We start from the raw sequence: 19,291 nt of genomic DNA, 5'->3' as shown, positions 1-19,291 counted from the left end.
TTAGAGGATATACATAAGGGTCATCAGTCTCTGAAAATATGGAAGATTTTTAGGAAATTTAGAGGATATACATAAGGGTCATCACAATGTGATCATATATATTCATACAATTAACTTGTTCTTAATTCTAAAATTATCATTTCCGCATACATCAAACTTGACATACAATTAGGATGACATTTCAAACAATATTATTTTCTTCATAAGGGTCCTTTCAGACGTGGAATGTAAATATACTGTTGTAAAGAAGCTTTGGAGATCAACTTCATCATTTGCTTTATAAATCGAATTTTTATTTCATGCTTCTTGGGTAATTTATTTATCATGAATTGCAAAGAAGTAAGATTCTTTAAAATGATAGATATATCTCTTATGTAACCCTATTACATTGTAGCATTTTGTGCAAGGTGGATCGCAAGTGCCAAGAAACAAATTTTTGTTTATTTTATTTTCAAGTCTTGACTCTTCTTTTGGTCTTTCTTCAACTTAACAAGTTCAGTTTTGAATCTCACCGAATGCTCACTTAGTTACCCTGCTGTTCATCTGAGGATTGCTGATGCCCTACAGTGCTTCTATTTTCATCCACTTGAACCAATTTGCCAACAAAACTGTAATAAGAGACAATTTCTGCAATTGAACTATAAGCTTAGAGTTTTCATTTGATTGTTTTTTCATTTAATTTACCTCTATTTTTTTGGTCTAATGTCTTAACTTCTCTGCTTAGTACGGTATGTGCCAAATAGAATTTCTGACATCAGGATTCAATCAAAGTATTTACTCTTTGGGAATAGGCTTATGATTATGAACAGACTGACATGCTTCCCTGTAGAAAGTTTAATAGATCAAATAAAAAAAAGAACAAATTCCAAAAATATAGTGAATGGGGAGAAATTATCCAACTTGAGCCCAGTTTCAAGAAATTTAAAGGCTTCTTAACTAATCTGGAAAAGCTCCAAATTTACTAAATGAATTAGCTGAGTAGGTGATCCGTGATAATGTAAGTTCATCTCTCTTCTTGTTTGAAAGCCAAATGTATGTTTCTATAAAAAACTATTAACAAAAGTAACTTGTGAAAACAGCTGATAATGTTGCTTTTGATGTTTCATAAATGATCACATAACACAAATTTGTTGTTGGCTGTGATTACCTCCTTAATATGAATTTCTCTTATATTACAGAATGAAGTTGCCAGAGCTATTGAACTTCGGGAAATAGTGACTTCCTTAGGACCAGCTTACATAAAACTTGGACAAGCATTGAGCATTCGTCCTGATATACTTTCTCCAGCCGCGATGACAGAGCTACAAAAACTTTGTGACAAGGTATGCTTTATGGGTTCATAGTTTGGACATGATAATTGAATTGAAAATTTGTTTTCTTGTTATATTCAACAGTTACTTATTTTATTAATTCTAGAGGATTGCTCAATTTGATTGGATAGTGAAGAAGTTGTCTTAATTGACATTTGGGGCATTCTAAATAGATGCAGTTACGAAGTTTATTTATCTGTTTTGAATCCATGATTGCAGATTGTAACACTATAAAATTGTAATTTAAATTCTTGAAAATAATAGAGGAATCATTTTGTCAAGCAAGTTATTGGTTGCTATTGTCCAGTAGTTATTGTTGATTTTCCGAGATCACTGCAAATGTACTAAGTATTGCCATTATATTTGGTATGTGTTTTCCAAATGGTAGCAAGCTCTTATTTAAATTGAGAACAAGTGATGAAGAGACATGTCCCATTCATGGGGCATGTCTATTCATGAGTTAAATAATTAATATAATAAAAATTTAATCATTGTTATATATATATAAAATTAATTTCTCTCACATAAAAATAAACTTGTATATATAAATTATATCTTATATATAATTTATATATATGTTTATCCGATAGAAGCTACCAAACATCAACACTCCCTCTTAGCTAAGGAGGATAAACACACGTATTACCTCAAAATAATATCAAGTCAGCAAGATTAAGGATAACTTTGATAAGAAGATATCTATCATTTTGATATCACATTTGATATTATGAGTATTGGCTTTTAAAATATATGATATTCACCGAATACTGTAAGTAATTGTTTGCAGAATATCAACATATGATACTCACCATTTTTGAATTCACATTTGAGTATTGGTCTACAGAATATCAATGTATGATATGATTCACCAAATACTCTTTGATTAATGGTCTTAAGAATGTCAAGATGCAAGATATTCACCAAGTACTATGAGTAATGGTCTCTAGAACATCAAGTTGCATAACATTCATCATGTATTCAAAAAATGTTTATAAGGTATGTGCACACACATTCTCATAATGCTTACCCTATAAACATCCACCATGCAAAGCATAATCTATCATGATCTGCATAAACATCGTAAGATAGCCATCATAATAGAAAATCAAGTTATTATAAGATCGTTACCTTTCAATAACTTCTGCAAATACAAGTGACATCATTTGGAAGTCGTCTCTTCCTCATGATGTACATAGGGGGTAGGCCCATTAAAATCACGTAGTCATGAGGTATATTCATGAAGCACAGTCCTCTTGACTGCTACAGTTGATCACTGGAGAGTCCATCTCAAGATGGTTTACTCCCTCTGAATCAATATGACCGAGATCATGAAAGGTTGACTGAATCATATTCTCTATCTGCTCCTTCAAACGACTGTGTTAGACTCTCTCTAAGCATCAATCTTCTGAGCTCCTTTAGCTTTGAAGAAGTGTCAAACTCCCTCTAATTCTGAAATCAATCTCCCTTTTTCTACAATAACATTTAAAAAAAAAAATCAAGGCAAAAAACTCTTTAAGGTATGTATACAAATACAAATAAGAAAATGACTACATTGAGTAGCTAAATGTAATATTCAAGAACAATAAATACGTATCTCAAGATGCTCATTAACATCCTTGCGATCTACTTCTTTCTTATTTAAGTATTAGTCTTCTTCTAAGCTCTAGTTTTGTCCTTTCCAAATAAAGGTCCAAACATCCATTGAGACTATCAATAGTAGCAAAATATGTCTATTACTATTTGTTGAGCATCTATATCAATTTCTATCACTCAAATCAACCTTGAATTATGACCTTTGTATTCATTGAGAACTTGAGTGTCAATTTGCAAAACGAGATGTCGTGCCTTCTTTAAGACCACATTTCTATGGAGAAATTTATCAATTATACACATATATGCAATCATTGTAATTCCATCAAATACTTGCCATTCTTCCTCTAAAACATTTTGTTTGCATGCATCTCCTATCTACCATTTTTAATCTCCAGACAAATGGACAATAGACAGTTGGATATAATCAGTACAGTCAGCGGGTCAGATTCATTAAAGCTGCCAACATCCAAGTATATAAAAGACAATGACTCAATCATTTGGAAGTACACAGTGTGACTAGTAAATCAACACAGTCAATAGAGTCAATATGACATAAGGAACAAGTTAACATAGTCGGCCTAAGTGAAAGACTTGTGTGGATCAACCATTGGTGTAACGGAGAAAGAACCATCGTACTAGACAACCGTAATAGGCAGCGGGAGTGACGGCTGATCAGCATAGTCAGAAGTATGATAGAATTAGAACCAAAACCAGTGAACCAATAAATCAAACAGGGTCTAATCACCCCCAAGTGGCATGAATAACAGAGGAAGTCAGACATTTCCATTTAATAGAGGATGTCAAGCCATAAAAATGATGAATGGACTAAAATTGTTCTTAGTTGGTTTTGAATATATAACTATGCTCCAATCTCATATTGTTTGGTGTTGAAGCTGAACATTTTATTGCTAATACTATCTTTCTTTGTGTTGTCCCAATAGAAAGAGATTGAACCAATAGTCCAATTTAAGTTTGAAGATGTTCAACAGTCAAGGTCTATGTTACACAATCAAGGCCCGAGTGCTCTCCAATATTCAATAACATGGAACATGATTCAAGACATTTTTTATAGAAAAACTATTACAGTTGTCTATGTAAGCCATACTGCAAATGTTTACTGTACTAGGGTAAAAGAATCAACGCATACAGGCAATAGATAAGAGTAGCAGAACTTGTATTATTTGCATATACCAAAGACATTACATTATGCTTATGATGATGATTACAATGATCCCAAAGGGTGTATAAATACTTTCCGAAGAACCTTCTCGAAGGGGTCCGTCGGCTACATACATGTCGGCTACATAACAAGAACCTTCCTAAAGGAGTATATACCGACGGGATACATCCTGACACACACCCTGTCGGCTACAAATATTTACCGATGACATCATCCCCCCTCCAAAAAGAAAAGTCGTCTTCGGATGACAACACAACAAAACTCAAAACAATTACAAAATATCTGAGACAAATTAACAAACGAAATACATTAACTGACTGACTACAACAAGATAGATCTGCCTCATCACTTTCACATTCGTCTCGTGCCTACACCAAACTGGTCTCCAACCCACGTTGCATCTGTAGCCTCTGCTAGCACAATACTATCTCCCTAGCCAAGCTAACCTTGATAGCCACCCGTGCTGCTTTCTCTGCTTCCAACTCCTGGGTACCCTGAGCTAAGTGTCACTATACTGCCTTCAACTGGATGATTAGCTCCTTCCGAGCTCTCTATGCATCCACCAAGACAACCTCATGTCCAACACCTACTCCAAGCGTATCACCTCTCTTGAAGGGCTTGCTCTATGGTCTCTCCATCTCTGGCACACTATGCCTGCAGCAACTCCAGGTCTTATCAATTGGTCACACTTCCCACGACTGATAATCGCACTAATTGGGGTTCTAGGGGGCATCGCTCCCGCGAGGTCCTGGAGCAGCACCCCAGGTGCGCTCCCTGTCACGATACAGGGTGGGGTTGAGGGGCAACGCCCCCGTCGCTAACACCAAATTAGCACTTCGAAACCCACACAAAACTGCGTGGAACACACTATTTTTGTGATTTTCTTCTGATCCCACTCTCTTTCTGGCAATCGTTGATGTTTTCCCTTCCCTTTGGCATCATCCGTTATGCATTTTGAACATTTTTTATTTTTCGACCTTTTTTTTTTATAAAGAAAACCTCCTGTCACTTCTTTTGCGCTGCCAATGTACAACTACACCATGGACTGCTTTTGCCATAGCCATACCGTCTTCCTGCTTCCATACGGCCTCTCGACTCCTTCCTTATGCTTATTGTATCAGCAGCTCATAGAGTGGACTGAATGATTGATGAACCCCTTCATAAGTTCGCAACTCCTTTAGTACCTTGAGACTTCTTTATCTTGTGTACGATGACAATGGTTTGGATGCCATACCTGATGTTGCCGTATGGTGGCATTACAAGGAATGTCGTACAATGACATAAAAACGCCGTATGATGACATTAGAAAGCATCATACGGTGACATAAAAAACGCCGTACAATGGCATCATCTCATGGCATACAGTGGAGGTAGCCCCTCATTCTTGCTCCTCTATGTCGTACGGCCATACGACTTCCCTGCTTCTTCACCAGGAAACACTGTGCGAATGGCTTGCCCTTGCTTGGTATAGCCTCTTGTCCGTACGGGCACCACATCTCCTGAAGGATGAAAGGATGCTTGAAGGCATCACTTCTCCAAATTCTTCACTTGCCTTGATGCCTTTGTCTTTACTTTCTTTCTTTGAAACCCTTTGCCTACACACCTATTACAGTGAGATTATCACCCAATCGCCCTTAGCTCGTGCTTGGTATAGGTAGCCTGTTTATGTAAAACGAGGGCTGAATTGTAGCACCTAATTGTTATTCTGGTTGGAGGAAAGAGCATCCCGCATACTGCCGTGCCCAGAAACCTCGCCATCCTTCAACGATTTATCAAATCCTCTTCCACAACTCCTTCAATAGCTCATACTATCCGTATGGTGGAGGCTCTTAATAGCTCTCATTTAACTGCATACGGTGAAATGCTCTCGCCTACCTACAATGATATATCGTACATGATACCTTCATTGATACATATTTACCTGAAACAGAAGTTGTAACCATATGTAGTCAAAGGAATGCATTCTCTTGCTATAAAATGCCGTACAGTTGATGCTATGCCGTTAATCATAGGCCATATGGTATCAAGCTGTACGACGATGCACTCAAGCCATATGGTGAGTTTAACCTGTTTGCTATCTGCCGTACGGAGGGCTTTAGAAATACCTCCAGGAAGTATGAATGCCTCCAAAACCTACGCCTCCAGGAACTATGTGAGCGTTGTACATTGCCTTAGACAATTGGAGGACTTTATATTCCTTATGCTTCTTCTCCTGCAAAAGGCCGTACTGATTATATTTTTTGGAACACACACCCTTCATGCCGTACGGTGGATATTTAGTCCATCTTCAAGCCGTACGGTATACAACCGTACGGTGCAGGCATATATGACCATTGTACAGTGTAGGTGTTGTACGGTACTTCTTTCTATCTCTCTCTCTCTTTTGTGTGTTCTTCTTCTACTGCTCCTTGATATTCCCTGACTTAGTTGGCGCGTGATAGATTTTTAACTTACACCTGTTCACTGTTTTCGAAACTTCCTGTCCATCCAACGTCCATAACTTGATTGCTCCATTGTCGCCTACTTCCCAAATTTGATATGGTCTGACCCACTTAACTTTAAACTTGCCTGGTTTGATCTCATTCTGGCTGTCGTACTTCAATACCCACTGCTCGGGTTGAAACTTGTTCAATTTCAAGTGCTTATCGTGCCATGCTTTGCGCCTGTTCTGTGTCACTTCCGTGGCCCACTGCGTCAATGATTGCTTCTCCTTGAGCTTGTTTAAATTATGCAGCCGCTCCCTTAAGCTTTCTATGTCGACTAACTTATTTTCCAGTGCTATTCTTAGGCTCGGTATCATGAATTCCGTTGGTACCACTGCCTCCTGTCTAAACATTAATTGGAACGGTGTGTGCCCCGTTGTCACCTTGTACGCTGTGGGGTAAGCCCAAAGGGCAGAGGGTAATTTTTCCTTCCAGTCTTCACCTTCGGTTGCACAAGACTTGTAGATAATTGATACTAGGATTTTTTTTGTAGCCTCGGCCTGTCTGTTTGCTCTCAGGTAGTATGGGCTTGATAATGAATGATAAATCTTGAATTCAGTGGTTAGTAGTCGAATAACATGGTTCACAAAGTGTCCACCTCTATCACTTGTTAACTGCAATGGAATTCCGTACTTGTTGATGCGAGTTTTGTATCACTTACATAACATATTAGTAATTGAATATCCGATACGGAGTATCAAACATACAATTCCTCTCTTGAAAAGTTATTGCTCATGGGACATGAGAATAACTCCAATGTTTCTTACACTTGTCGATACACACTCAGTTTAATCGATGTGATTCGCTGGTAATCACGTAGGCGGCCTTATGCTGTTCATTCAAAGATAACTTGGACCTTTGGTGGGATGATGGAGATGATGGCGATTCAGTGTGAATGCTAGATGGTGATGATGGGAAAGTGATGGTGGTGGAGGGTGAATGGTTCTTACGACTTCTACCTTCCTAACTTTCTTAGAATGAAATTCAACTACCCAACTACTCGCTATTCTACTCCTACTCCTATGAATGGAAAGGTTAGCAAATGGATGGGGATCAAATCAAATGAAGGCTAACCAGTGGCCCCACCTCCATAGATGCAATGATTCAAAGGAAAATGAACTAGTTTACCACCCAAGGCTTCCCAACAAGCCGCTAGGATGCTAGTGGCCTAGTATTGATCCCTATCAAACATTTAGCAACATCACCATACAGTTAGCCATCTACTCCTACTCTAGCAATATGAAATAAAGTCCTACTTTAATTTGAGAGATGAGGAGAAACATGCAATACACCAAAATGATCATGTATATGCACCATGCAAGTCACAACAATGAATAGAGAACAATTTCGACAGTATTTTGGCAACAATTCTCCAACATAACTCCCTTTACAAATGAGAGCAAATGGCCTTATATAGGGGCCAAAAATACAACGGATGGTGGAGATCAAAACAAGATGAATGATCCAGATTGGATCCTCAAAACCTAAATTAGGGTTACTACCCCATCGGCCAATGAGAAGTCCCCACCTCGTCAATGGACCAATGAAAAAAGTCTAGAAGTGGCAACCAATGAGAAGGCACCAAAAAGGTGGCCAATCAGAAATAGACACTTGTCCTATTCTAAAAGAAAGAGAAATCACTACTTGGGCTTACATCAAATGATCTTCTAATATAAATCTTTCATTTTCTTGCATTTTCTTAGCTAAGAGAATGAACTTAGCTAGCCTTTCGTTAACTTCTTTCATAGGAGGACAAGGTGTGTGCTTCACCCTGAGTTCCACTGACTTCACCACGCTGCTTGCTGCTTGTAGTATCTTTTCATGATCCTTCTCATATTCTTTCGCAAATCCAATAAAAGCATTGAGAGAGGGAAAGGTGCCCAAATGCTTTTTCTTGATAGCAACCTTTCCTAACTCATCCAACCTCGATCCAAAATCTGTCTCATTGATATCTTCCTCTCTGATATTCTCAAAATCAGGTGCCATCCCAACATCGCTCATCATGGTCGAAATGGAAGTGTCGACGCTTGGGCTGTACCGTGCAATCTCATTATGTATGTTCTTTGCCAAGGGGAATTGTCCTTCCTTCAGTCTGTCCTTCACTCGTATGATGTCCACTGTACCGATATTGGTGTCGTTTATTCGCTTCATTTTCGAGAAGAAAGGTGTTTTGGGCATCATATCCTCTTTGTCTTTCTTAGTGTTTGTCCGCTTGGAATTCTTACTTGCACTAACATCCTCCATACTTGTCGCCCTATTATGGGATGGTAGAGTGGTGGACCAGAAGGCAAGTAGAACCAAGGGAAGCAATCCTTAGACTAGAACAAAAGAAGGATGTCAGCTTAAGAACCCCTTTCAACTCTAAATGATTAAAATTCACCTTAACCAATAACTGGACAGCGACTTTTCGGAATTTAGGATCAGACCTCAAGAACTTCAAATCCCTTCCAAATCAGAATTTTACCATGTAATTCACCTCCAAATAAAGTTGCCCAACCTAGGACAAAAATCGCAGCCCCTTGCAAAAATCAGAATTTGCACAAAATCGCCAACACCATGAAAAATCTGCCCTCCAATAAAAATTGCCAAGCAAGGAAGGGCCAAATCTGCCCAATGAAGAAATCGCCAATGGAAGAGAAATCTTCCTCAAGACAAAATCGCCAAAAATGGAGAAAAATCTGCACTTGCAAAGAAAATCGCCCTACCAAAGAGCTGCTCCAAGAAGAAATTCGCCCAAAAATGGAGAAATCTGCCCTCAAATAAAAATCGCCCAAAAGCAAGGAGGAGAAGATGAGAAGTGAGGAATGAAGAGGAAGGGGCTTCCTCTTATAGCCAATTCCACAAACTTTCCCTAGCTGGCCGACTTGGACCTAGGAGAGAAGAAAAAACAATAATTAATTCCAAATCTGGTCCAACAATTAATGCTTAACCAAAATTAACTTTGCCATGATGAAAATTAACTTTTTAAATTGCCAATTGGACCAAAGTTGCCAAAAGGAAATAAATAATGCCTTGGAGGTGTTAAATATTTCTATTTAATGAAGATTTAGTAATTAATGTCATTAAAATTGGATTTTGGCTAGCCAAAAGCTATTTTTCAATATTAAGTTACCAATTTCATTAAAGGCAAATTTAATCCATTTAAAAAAGTTTTGCAATTCAATTCAAATCGATTTTGCCAAGCAACTTTAGTTTTTTAACACATAAAATTATTTCTCTAGAGTCTAAAATCGATTTTGCAATTTGCTTTCATTATAACAAAATTAATTTTTTCACCAAAAAAAATTTCAAGATTTTCCAAAAAATTCAAATCTAACAAAATTTCATTTTTTGAAAATGATCCAAATTTACACAATTATATCCAAATTTTCAAAAGGAATCGTCTAAGTACAAATTTTACAATTTTATCCTGTCAAATGTTGTTTTGAAAATTTTCTCCAGCCTAAGGATGAAATTGGTCATTCTAGAAAATCAAGTTGGAACCGGGTGAAAATAAGCTAAGCCTCTCCCATCTGGCCTGAAGGTGTCTTATCGCTTAATCAAATCAAAAAAATTGCCAGGGGGACTAATGGTGTGAGAACCTTACAACAATACCTAGTAATGATTTGCTCATAGATAAATCTTGTTGTGCTTACCGCTGAGTTATCTGGTAGTGTGTGTGCCTCCACACACTTGGTCAGGTACTCCGTTGCGACAAGATTGTATCAACACCTTCTAGTCTTGCTCACTTTTAGAGGTCCGATGAAATCCAATCCCCACCTTTCAAAAAGTTCATTGTTTGTAGTGTGGCTTCGTTGTATTTGATGGGCTCTCCCTCACTGAATGTATGGGCGGGTGTTACATCCAGCGGCACATCCCCTTCCTTTATCTCGGTGAATTCTCTTGGAAATTCATCTCCACTGTGCCCTTCCTCAATTGTTAGTACATTGCAGCTCTGAAACAACTCGTCCTCCATCTGCCAGTGGAAGGGACCGCTCACCGAGTCCAAGTCGTCGTCCATTAATCCTCCTTCCAACCATTTGGGTGTGTAAATCAATGATGTATTTCCGTAGGACTCCCTTTTGATTTGGTTCTATATGTTGCCTCCCTTCATCCTCTTCTTCGGAATCTGATAACAGAGCTTCTTCCCCAACCATTTGGGTGTGTAAATCAATGATGTATTTTTGCCCTTTGCTTTCAAGTGATAGAGTGTTTTTCTTCCAGTCGTGTTTAACTTTGGCTTGAATGAGCCACCCCCAGCCCAGAATGGCATTGTATCCTTTCCTCTTCAGCGAGATCACGACGAAGTCAAGCAAGAACGATTGTGTTCCAATCGTCACTGGTTGTGCCGTGAGGACTCCCAACGTTTTGATCTCATGGTGGTCCGCTGTTAATAATTGGAATGTAGGAGGCCATAATGTCGGCTGCCCTAACCTCTTCCAGGTATCCTCCGGTAACATATTGACATCGGACCCTTCGTCCACAATCGTGTCTATCAAAACATTCCCGAGAATTCCCATTTTGACAACTGCCAGATGCTGTCCGGATGAGAGGACTAGTAGCATCGGATCTTCTGCACTTGCGCCACCTTCTTTCTCCCTTGTTCTGCTGGTAACTTAGTAGTTGGAGCAATGTTCGTGAGTGTTGTACAGAGTTGAGGCATTGTGAGCAACAGATCGTTTATTTTGACTGGTACCTCAGTTTGTAATATTTGTCGTACGATGTTCTGTTCTGCGCAGTTCCTTGTGGAGGTACCAGTAGTGTCCTTCAGGTGAGCTTTCTCTACCTGCGTTGCTTTTTGGATTTTTGCCCGCGCTTCCTCCAGTCTCTTCTTTTCTTCTGTCCGGTCGGGGTACACTTTCGCCTCCTTTCGTGTGATGGCCAAAACCTCCTCTTCGTCTGTCCTGATGGTGATCAAATTTACTCCCGACTTCGCGCATTTGGCATCTTCATGATCGCTGGGTCCACACCATCTGCATAATAATTTCGGTGTTTGCCGTTGTACAATCACGAGCAAAGTGGCCCCATAAATTACATGCTTGACATTGAACTATGGGTCGGCCGTTCGCATCGTATTGAATTCGACTCCTATTGCCATTATTGTTGCCATTGTTGTTGTTGTTTTGTTTAATGACTTGCATCACTCATGCCCCTTTATATTCTTCAAATGAATCTTAAAACTATCCATTACAATACCACTTATCCCAATAGATTCAGCTAATTTAAACTTTCATACATTTATATATATCTGAGATGATAACACATCAAAATTCAATCTAGCATTATAAGATGGGTTTTATAAGTTTATGAATCAAAAAATAAATTTGTTTGGGAGTTTATCCGAAATAATTACAAATGACAAAATAAATAAAAGATAAAAGCATGTTAGTCATACAAAATTTAAAGTGTTGGTGCCGGAATACAGAACGTCGGTGTTGTAGTACCAAACAACTCCCCTACACATCCAGTAATAATGGCAGGACCAAAAGAAAAGTTGCCGAAATTTGATGGTGATGGAGCAGCCGATCCAATCCGACATTGTAAAACATGCAAAATGATTTGGAGGGCAAATGGAATAACAGATACAAACGAATGGGTTAGGTAGTTTCCGGCCACCCTACGGGGTGTTGCAATTGATTGGTTCGCTGATATAGATCCCTAGAAGTTAAACAATTGGGACAACATCAAAAAGGAGTTCATTACAGAATTTCAACTGTTACACGATGACAACGAAATTGTAGCGGAGATATACAATACAAAACAGGGAAAAAATGGAACGGTTCAAGTCTACACGAGGAAATTAAAAGATTTGATAAACAAAATGGAAAATAAGCCGACGTACGAACTGTAAAAAAGATGGTTCATTGAAGGCCTGCACCCGAAGTTGCGGAAGAAGATGAAGATTGTGCCACCATCGTCATACACCGAAGCATAAAATTGAGCAATGAACCTGGAAAGTGAGCAGAAGTTTTGGGGGGAATGATGTCGTCTGTAAATATTGTGTAGTTGACAGGGTGTGTGTCAGGATGTATGTCGTCAATATATGCCCCTTCGGGAAGGTTCTTGTTATGTAGCCGATATGTTGTATGTGGCCGACAGACTCCTTTGGGAAGGTTCTTCGAAAAGTATTTATACACCTTCCGGGATCATTGTAATCATCCTTAGAAGCATAATGTAATGTCTTTGGCATATGTGAATAATAAAAGGAGTACTGTTGTTCTTATCTATTGTCTGTATGCATTAATTTCTTTACCCTAGTACGGTAAACAACAAACACATAAGAGTTTTGTCAAATTGATCACTGCAAAATTGCAACCAAACAAATGCCCGTCTTTAGGACATCACAAGGTCTCATTGACTTATCATTTTGTTATCTAAAACATCTAACCATCTCTTCCAATTTGGTTGCAAACATCTAAAAAAAGTTACTACTACTGCTTTGGTGTAATTGAAAACTTGATAAGTTGATATGTAGGCCCCTGTATTGAACCCTGATTATTGACCCGAGGTCCACCATCGGTGATTATAACATCATGCGGTTTGGTCTTATTTTCTATCTGCATTCCCATATTTCTTGCAGATTGCTTTTATAAGATTCTATGCCCTTTTTGGTGTTTACATGTTTTGTTCACATAGATGGACCATCGAGCTTGCTCCCAACTGTGCATTTTCTTAGATCGATATTGTCACACAATGACCGCACAATCCAATCTTGTCCATGTCTGTGATGTTGGGCTCCAATGTGCCACGGGGATGAAAGAAGACTCGTACTCCAAGGCGCGCTCACAGTTGCAATTTTGCCACAAAAGATAGTATTTGCTCCGAAATTGAAAAATAAGACCTATAGTATTTAGGCTCACCAGATTATACTGTACACTTTGCAGCATGGCTCTGATACCATGTTGATTTTCCGGGATCGCTGCAAATGTACTAAGCATTGCCATTATGTTTGGTATGTGTTTTCCAAATGGCAGCAACCACTTATTTAAATTGAGAACAAGCCATGAAGAGACATGTCTTATGTCTTTTCAATAGTTAGAAAATTAATATAATAAAAATTTAATCATTGTTATATATATTATATTAATTTCTCACATTAAAATAAACATATATATATATATATATATATATATATATATATATATATATATATATATATATATATATATATATATAGGTTTATCCGACAGAAGCTACCAAACATCAACAATTATGTTTATGGATATTGTAAAAGACATTTCAAGTTTGCATGTTTCCTATGATTGAGAAGCAAGTGTACAGTATATTATTATTATTATCAAATATCACCTTTTTGTGTCACATAGAATCAAACTGAATTCATTTATGTTCTAGAATTTGAAAAGCGTTTTTAACTTACCTCAATGCAATCTCCATGTATTGTTCATCTATTTCCTTGGCCAATTAGAGCTTTAAATGACTATGCAGTCTATTGAGTGTTTGATTTTTGCCTATAGTATGGTCTAGTCGCATAGCAATCTCTGACTCTTCTATTTTCATGCCTAGTTTTCTTCATCCTCTGGTGCCTTTTAAATTAGAAGGTTTTGTACATAATTTCATCTAGGATTGAACATAGAGATGATGTCTGCTGTAGGAGTTTTGATAAAGGTTGCTTAAAATTAGGTACTATAATTTCACCTTTTAAATTCTATGGTTGCACATAACTTCATCTAGATAGAGAGGGGGCGACATGTCTACTGCAGAAGCTCTAATAAAGGCCGGACTAAAATCAGGTACTTTGATAGAGACAATAACTCATCTTGAGTTTACTAAAGAAGCAGTTCATTCCCAATTTCAAGAGGGTTCGAAATTTGGATACTGTAGGAAATATTGCAAATTAACTGCTTAAGATCTTAATTATTCAATATAAGCAGATGAGATGGAATCTTCGGTGTGATATAACTTTGAACTTTTCTCTAAGACATCTTTCTTAATAATAACATCGAGGTTATCTATATGGTGTCATGTCCCCAAATTTGAATGTAATAATTAAATTAAATTAATTAATTAACTAGTCCCAAAATTTAAATAATATAATAAAATGACCTTTAATTAGTTAATTAATTAATATGGGCCCAAGTTATTATTTGTATTTGTGGTTCCAATTGATTTAATATATCTCGGACCTATTTTTATTCTAGTTTCCGTTGGTAAGTTTTGTTGTCGGCTATCTTTGTACACCCTCGGAAAGGTTTTCCCCGACGGGTATCTAAGCACGGCTTGTAGGTAGTTGTAGGTATGCATTCTGATTATTTATTTTGTACTGCAAATTCTCGTTGGGATTCTCTATTGTTCGCCATTTCGGAATTGAAAGATCTTCCCTACTTGGCTTATTCGGTTTTGGTGAGATTCAACCCTCACCCTTTTCCGTTGCATGTAATACTTCGCTCGGATCTGGCAAATCAGAGTACCATCTTATTGCAAATATTAATTGAAGGATATTCGTGTTCAATGTCCATTCTTGTTTGGTTTATTGATGAATTTGGATCTATAAATTTATGGTTGCATAACTTAGCATTCCTCCTCTATCCATACACCATCCATCCCCCACACCATGAAGTGCATCTTTCATATTGCAACTGTACGACTTGGACAACTTCGTAACTGTACTACTACTATCATATCATACAGCTTGTCTTCTCCCCACACTGGACAACTATTGCACCTCCATCCCATACAGCCATAATGACATTCCACCGTACGGCCACCACACTACCATACGGCCTCCAAGGGAGAACCGTACAACCTTCAAGCATGCACTATATGATCACTTACACTACTTTATGACCTTCAAGAGAACACCGTACCACCCTTAGGCCTGCACCGTACGGCCATACACTACCTACGACCATCAAGATAATACCGTACTACCTGAAGCACTTGCCACTTGAAGCACTGACTTGAAGCATTGACTTGAGGGATTGACTCGAAGCACTGACCTGAAGCATTGGCTACCCGAAGCACTAATGGAGAACTACTTGAAGCACTAGCCACCCGAAGCATTAAAGGAGAACTACCTGAAGCACTGACTTGAAGCATTGGCCACCCGAAGCACTGAGGGATACTACTTGGAGCATACAACCAGACTACCTGAAGCACACGACAAGACTACATAAAGCACACTACGGGACTTCATAAGGAAACTCTAGAACAAAACATTACATATGCGACCTAAACCCACCTAGAGTTTAAAAAACCATAAATTAGCTTATACAACAATGACAACATAGACGCTGTATACTAGAGGCATTACAAACCATACTAAAGCAACATTGGAAAACATCAAATAAAAACAAATTCTATTTTCTTGGACACCCCAACAGACCAAGGAGTACCAAGCCCAATGCGAAAAACTGTAAAGCAAACTTGGGAAGAAGCACCACAAACCACTACAGAACAAGATATTGTACAATTGCCGTGGCCCGTAAACATGAAAAATTATACATGCCCATGGGAATTGCATCTACCTATAGGAGATGTCTTCCATCTTTCTAAGACATGGTTAGAGATCCCATTTTCTAAAACTTACCTCCATCATAGGCACCAAAGGAACAGGCCCAACTGGTACAATGAATATTGGGCCTTTTGTCATCTCCATTCTCTTCACTACCTATGCCAGTAACCCATTTTGAAGATGTGGCATTGTGTATCTGCTTTTCAGCTCTGATGTGCCATTATGGAAGGCGATCATTACGTGTCACATAACCATTTGCAAATCTTTCAGAATTCTTCCATAATTTTGTTATCGACCAAACTTCATGAACCTCCTCATGCAACTGTAATATTGACGATACCATTATGACTTTGGAGGTTTGAGGCCTCTGCTAACTAGACAGATACATTGGCTCACCTTTGAACATCTTTTTTTTCCTCAGCCACATCAACCCTTCAATTGGAACTAGCAATTCCAATATCATATATTTTCTCATTCTCCATAGCCTTTTCATCTTGTTGCCTTGGTTTTCTTGATCCCTTTCATTTAGGTAATTATCTTGTTAAAGTGGAGATTCCTAAGGTCTCTAAAAATTTGTAAGCCCCCAACTGTGTTCTGAAAAGTCTCTTAACTCCCACCAATCCTTTTTACGCTAGAAATTTTAATGTTTGAACCTTTACCTCAGCTTCTTTTATCGATTTCACAACCATAATCGGGACCCAATGAGGTTCTCACAACCCGGTGGTTTCCAATGAGGTTTTTAGAACTGTCTTGTGCCCTGACAAAACCTTGCTCTAGGAAAATTTAAAATCTTTTCCCTTCTGTGTCAAATCGTGACAGTGTTTCCAAAACTATGTCAGGAACCGACGAGGTCCTCCTAATCTTGTTGGTCTCCAACAAGATTTTCAAAACTTAAAAAGGGCATTATTCAAAATGTTAAAGGGCCTTTTATCATTGTTGTTGGTCTTTAGACATGGTTTCGAAACCATTGTTGGAACCTGATAAGGTTTTCATAAACATGTTGGGAGTAGAATTAGAGCACAATTTAGAAAGTGCTCATCTTCTTAGGAAGGAAACCCATAGAGACTTGCAATATTTGTCTTCGGAAAGGAAAAGAGATTCAACACCCCTCTTGGAGCCAACAAGGTTTTTGAATCTTATAAAAAAGCCGCCTTGCTTTGTCAGGCCCTCTTTTCTAAAAGGTATGGGCAGAATATTCCTCAAATGTAGAAGTCATGTATGCTGCTATTATTGCTCTCTGTTAATGCTGTCTAATGCATTGAGGTACTAGATGTGGTGGCACTTGAAAAAATTAATAACATCAAAAGTAATTTATATTGACAAGTATTCAAGGAGGATTTCACAAAGAATAAAAGGGTAAGATTGTAGGAACTCACAGAGGAGGATTTGACGTATAAGAACTGCAATTTATCCAAGGCACGGTGTATCCTCATCTCTCTCAGCCCACTATATAGGCTATAGCAGTGAACAAATTAAAAGGGAACTTTTAAATCATTTCCATGGGAGAGAATATGTTTTTCATACTGTAACTTTGTTGAAATTGTTTCTCAAATGCGGATCTTCCTCCGCTCTCAGTAATTCCCTACCATGAAAAAGTATCTGGGTTATATGCATTTGTCCGGACTATCTAGTTCTATGCCTTAAATTGTTAACATAAGGTTGGAGCATATGAATTTAATGACTTTTTGGGAGAGAATTAAGAGAGAGGACAGATCTCTTGTGACACAGAGGATAGAGAGTGGGCTATTACAAGCAGCTGATTTCCTCTTAGCTGTACATTACACAGACTTGGTCATGGAATGCACTAATCACTATGACCCGGAGACAAGAGAGATAAGGGCAAATGATAATAATTTGCTCATAACTAGAAACAGAGAAAACACCAGCTCATGCTTTCATATGCCAGAAGGAGAAGCCTCCATAGATTCCATTTTGCAAATAAAATCTCAAACACAATAGTTCTCTTGCATAGGCTGAAACAGTGAAAAGTGATTAGACTATCCATGATTTTGAAGAATGGGTTTACTTAATCGGGGTGATCATTGATGGTGAACAATACTTGAACCAGGCATTTTTTTTAGGGAATGATTCCATTAAGTGATAACCAGTTTTCTATTGAACAAATTCTTCTATATGTCTTCCTACTTTTTTATGCATTTATAAGAGACAAATTCTTAAAAGAGATAGGAGAGTGAATGGCACATTCACTATGAAATTAGTACAGGAGACGAGGATATATGGGTCTAAGAATATCTTCTGAAGCAATCCAATTGGTAAACACCAATGGCAGCCATTTCATCCAATATTAGGGGTTTACTTACCTCAGGAAGGGAGGATTTGATGGACTTCCATACAAATTGCCCAGAATTGCTGAGGATAGATTTATCCTCATAGAAGTATACAAACAAGTGCAGAAGTAAACAAGAGATGCTGGGAGAGAAAGAAGGTAGGCATATAGTTGTCCATTGGTCTTGGCTACTTTTCTTGTAAATCCATGTTTGAGAGAGATATGGTGAAGTGTTATGAGATGAGATATCAATTTCACAATAAGGATTTGTAAATTAATTTGCAATTAGGTCCAAACTTCCATCATATTCAACTTCTAGAGGCAAATAATATCTTTCAAACTAAATTGGAATACTTCAGATGTTGATGATGATGAATCTAATTTGGTGGATCCTATATTCACCAACCACGTATAGTTTTGGTATATTGTTAGGAGATGAGATTTCAATTTGACAACAAAGGATTTGTAAAGAATAATTTGCAATTAGGTCCAAACTTCCATCATATTCATTATCTAGAGGATGATTGGGCATATTGTGCCGATGAATATGAAGTGAGAAGAAGCTGGATGAGAGTGATTCTAAGGCAAATAGGAACTTTTGAACTAAATTGGGATATTTCAGGTGCCTAGGATATTCTGGGTGTGGATGATGACAGATATAATTTTATGGAACTAATATTCATCAACTATGTATAGTTTCAACCAATAGTGCTAGTGGATTAGAGCATTAAAAAAAGCCAAAAGCATTAAGATCAAAATTATTGTTGTATTGAAAAGATCTTGTGAGCAATTGGAAAAGAAAATGATAGAGACATCAAATGTAAACCACAAGGATCACAAGACACTGTAGGACATGGTGACAAGGGTTAGTCTCAAAACCCCTTGGCTTCAAACACATCTATCCTAGCTACTCAATAGATGGCTTCATCTAGTGGAGGTGGTGATGATGAAGAACCTTTAAAAAAGAGGACTTTTGAAAGAACTTGT

The 19,291-nt window shown here is 37.9% G+C and overlaps 1 protein-coding gene across 2 annotated transcripts in view; it reads left to right on the top strand.

Annotated features, from left to right (window-relative positions):
• LOC149576143 (Protein kinase superfamily protein) overlaps nucleotides 1-19,291 on the top strand; it is a 258,692-nt gene that overhangs the window by 39,937 nt on the left and 199,464 nt on the right. For both annotated transcript variants that reach the window (XM_089816466.1, XM_089816459.1), the window contains exon 4: nucleotides 1,179-1,322. In XM_089816466.1, coding sequence (XP_089672592.1) covers nucleotides 1,179-1,322 — 144 coding nt within the window. The remainder of the gene's footprint in view (nucleotides 1-1,178; nucleotides 1,323-19,291) is intronic.

Source organism: Cupressus sempervirens, chromosome 1 (assembly GCF_028749045.1).
Source record: "Cupressus sempervirens isolate cs-2001-9-10 chromosome 1, ASM2874904v1, whole genome shotgun sequence".
In the NCBI taxonomy this organism is placed as follows: domain Eukaryota; kingdom Viridiplantae; phylum Streptophyta; class Pinopsida; order Cupressales; family Cupressaceae; genus Cupressus; species Cupressus sempervirens.
Note: the sequence above shows the minus strand (reverse complement) of the source record. Positions and strands in the feature narration are given on the sequence as shown.